Genomic DNA, 2,186 nt, shown 5'->3' with positions numbered 1-2,186 from the left:
TGTTTCCCACACAGAGGCTTTACTTGGACGGTCTTTAAATTTGCCGACCCATTTAAAAATCGTTCTTGATTGCGGCACAGCGCATATTCGCTCAGCACATCCTCTCTCTCTCTCTCTCTCTCTCTCTCTCTCTCTCTCTCTCTCTCTCTCTCTCTCTCTCTCTCACACAGAAAACAGACCCGTCTGTGAATTAAATGGTTGGTATCATAAACACCGCTGCACAAATCTGTCCAACACAACGCTGTCAATGTCGGAGACCCGTCTTCAAAACAGTTATTAGAGAGCATGTAAGGAGCCCAGCTAATAAGGAGAGCCATGTTAACTTTGGAAAACAGCTGTCGAATAAATCGTATAACTGGTAGGCTACAGGTGCGTTTGAGATATATATTAGTGATTATCGTTCATAAAATATATACTGATCATTTATCAGAATTGATGAACCCCACAAAGAATAGTATAGCCTTTCAAAGCAGCACCTTAATGTATTTTCCTACAATTCTCAGCAGGCGTGCAAAATTCGGCATAACACCTGTGACAGTCGACTGCTTGGCGAGCAGATCTGTCACACGAGGATGACATCAGCACGGATCTGTAACTGCATGACTGTTTGAAACGGGTCAGATGAGCTGTAGAATTACCACCATCAGCTAATCGCGTTCTTTCAACTCGCAGTTTCAGCCCTAGTATAAATGTGTGTTTGTGTGTTAATGTGTGTGTTTTCTCCATCAGTGTCTCTGTTGAAGGATCTGAAACACGCCAACATCGTCACGCTTCATGACATCATCCACACGCAGAAATCCCTCACACTGGTGTTTGAGTATCTGGTGAGACACAAACACACACACACACACACACACACACACACACACACACACACGCCTTGATATTGGGTGTATTCAGCCTTTAATCATGTTTCTTGTCTGTTTCAGGACAAAGATCTGAAACAGTATCTGGACGACTGTGGAAACACCATCCACGTTCACAACGTCAAAGTGAGAAAACTCTTTGATTCAGTTCAATTCAGTGGCGCTCTGTCGGCAGAGAAACAGACGTTTACAGCGAGTCATTCATTCCAAAGTATCCGTCAACACTGCTGATACTGCTGCTTGTATTTATACTGCACTTCATACACATTTAGGTTTCACATCACTGACTGCTCACTTGCTGCGGAGCTGTGTCTGTTAATCTGAGCTGCAGACCAAACACATGCTAGGAGCCTGGCAGGATGCTCTGCCTGAGAAGACCGCTTCAGGGGAAATAAATCCCCCATAAATAAAGTTTGTGACGTCTGAACAGCAGCTCACCTGTGATTCTCTCTCCTCAGCTCTTTCTGTTCCAGTTGCTACGAGGCTTGTCGTACTGTCATCGGAGGAAAGTTCTCCACAGAGACCTGAAACCCCAAAACCTGCTGATCAACGAGCGAGGAGAGCTTAAACTGGCAGACTTTGGTGAGTGTGCTGCTGGTTTTAATCGACATCCTAACATGAGCATTAAAGTTTCTCTACTTCAGATGATGAGAGATTAAGTTGAAGAGGTGGTATTCTGCTCATTTTCAGCTTCAAAATCTTATTTAGGGGTTGAACCAGAACAGGTTTGCACATTGCTGCAGCTCCTCTCTTCAGCCTGTGTTGAAGGCTTCGTTTTAGCTATGGAGTGATACATCTTGTCTCTAAATCAGGGGTTCTTAATCTTTCTGACAGTCCGACCCCATTTTGAAGTGGAACATATTTCGCGAACCTACAAAGTGCTTTCTGTCTGATCGGGGCCTGATTATTCTTTGTCGTTTTATAGCGGTTGGCATCACCGCCACCTGCTGGATTAAACAGTGCAAAATATTTACAGTGGCCACCCAAAGTGATTCCATAGTCTAGTTATTTTTAAGTCATTTTATTTCTATTTTTGTGTCTATAGCAGCATTCTCACGACCAGTTCAGTTCAGAGCAGAGGGAGATGGGAACTCCCTTTGGGCTTTTTCACTTTGCAAACCTGTTACAGCACAAAAAAGAGATATAACTCAATAAAGGAGAGGGGAAAAGCCAAAAAGCAGAATACCACCTCTTTAATGTAGCTCGCTCATGGGGATTCCTCTGCACTACATCAGGAAGATCTGGCCCTCACTCACTAGGGAGGTGGTCCAGTTGCTCATCCACAATCTGTCGTCTCCCACCTGGACTACTGCAAGTCCC

The 2,186-nt window shown here is 44.3% G+C and overlaps 1 protein-coding gene across 1 annotated transcript in view; it reads left to right on the top strand.

The window, feature by feature from the left end:
- Nucleotides 1-729: 729 nt before the first annotated feature.
- cdk16 (cyclin-dependent kinase 16) overlaps nt 730-2,186 on the top strand; it is a gene marked incomplete at its 5' end in the record, with an annotated part of 16,159 nt that continues 14,702 nt past the window's right edge. Inside the window, 3 exon segments of the mRNA XM_046056058.1 lie at nt 730-824; nt 930-992; nt 1,325-1,448. Coding sequence (XP_045912014.1) covers nt 730-824; nt 930-992; nt 1,325-1,448 — 282 coding nt within the window.

Source organism: Micropterus dolomieu, linkage group LG08 (genome assembly GCF_021292245.1).
Source record: "Micropterus dolomieu isolate WLL.071019.BEF.003 ecotype Adirondacks linkage group LG08, ASM2129224v1, whole genome shotgun sequence".
Taxonomy (NCBI): Eukaryota; Metazoa; Chordata; class Actinopteri; order Centrarchiformes; family Centrarchidae; genus Micropterus; species Micropterus dolomieu.
This window is presented reverse-complemented; position numbering and strand designations above follow the sequence as displayed.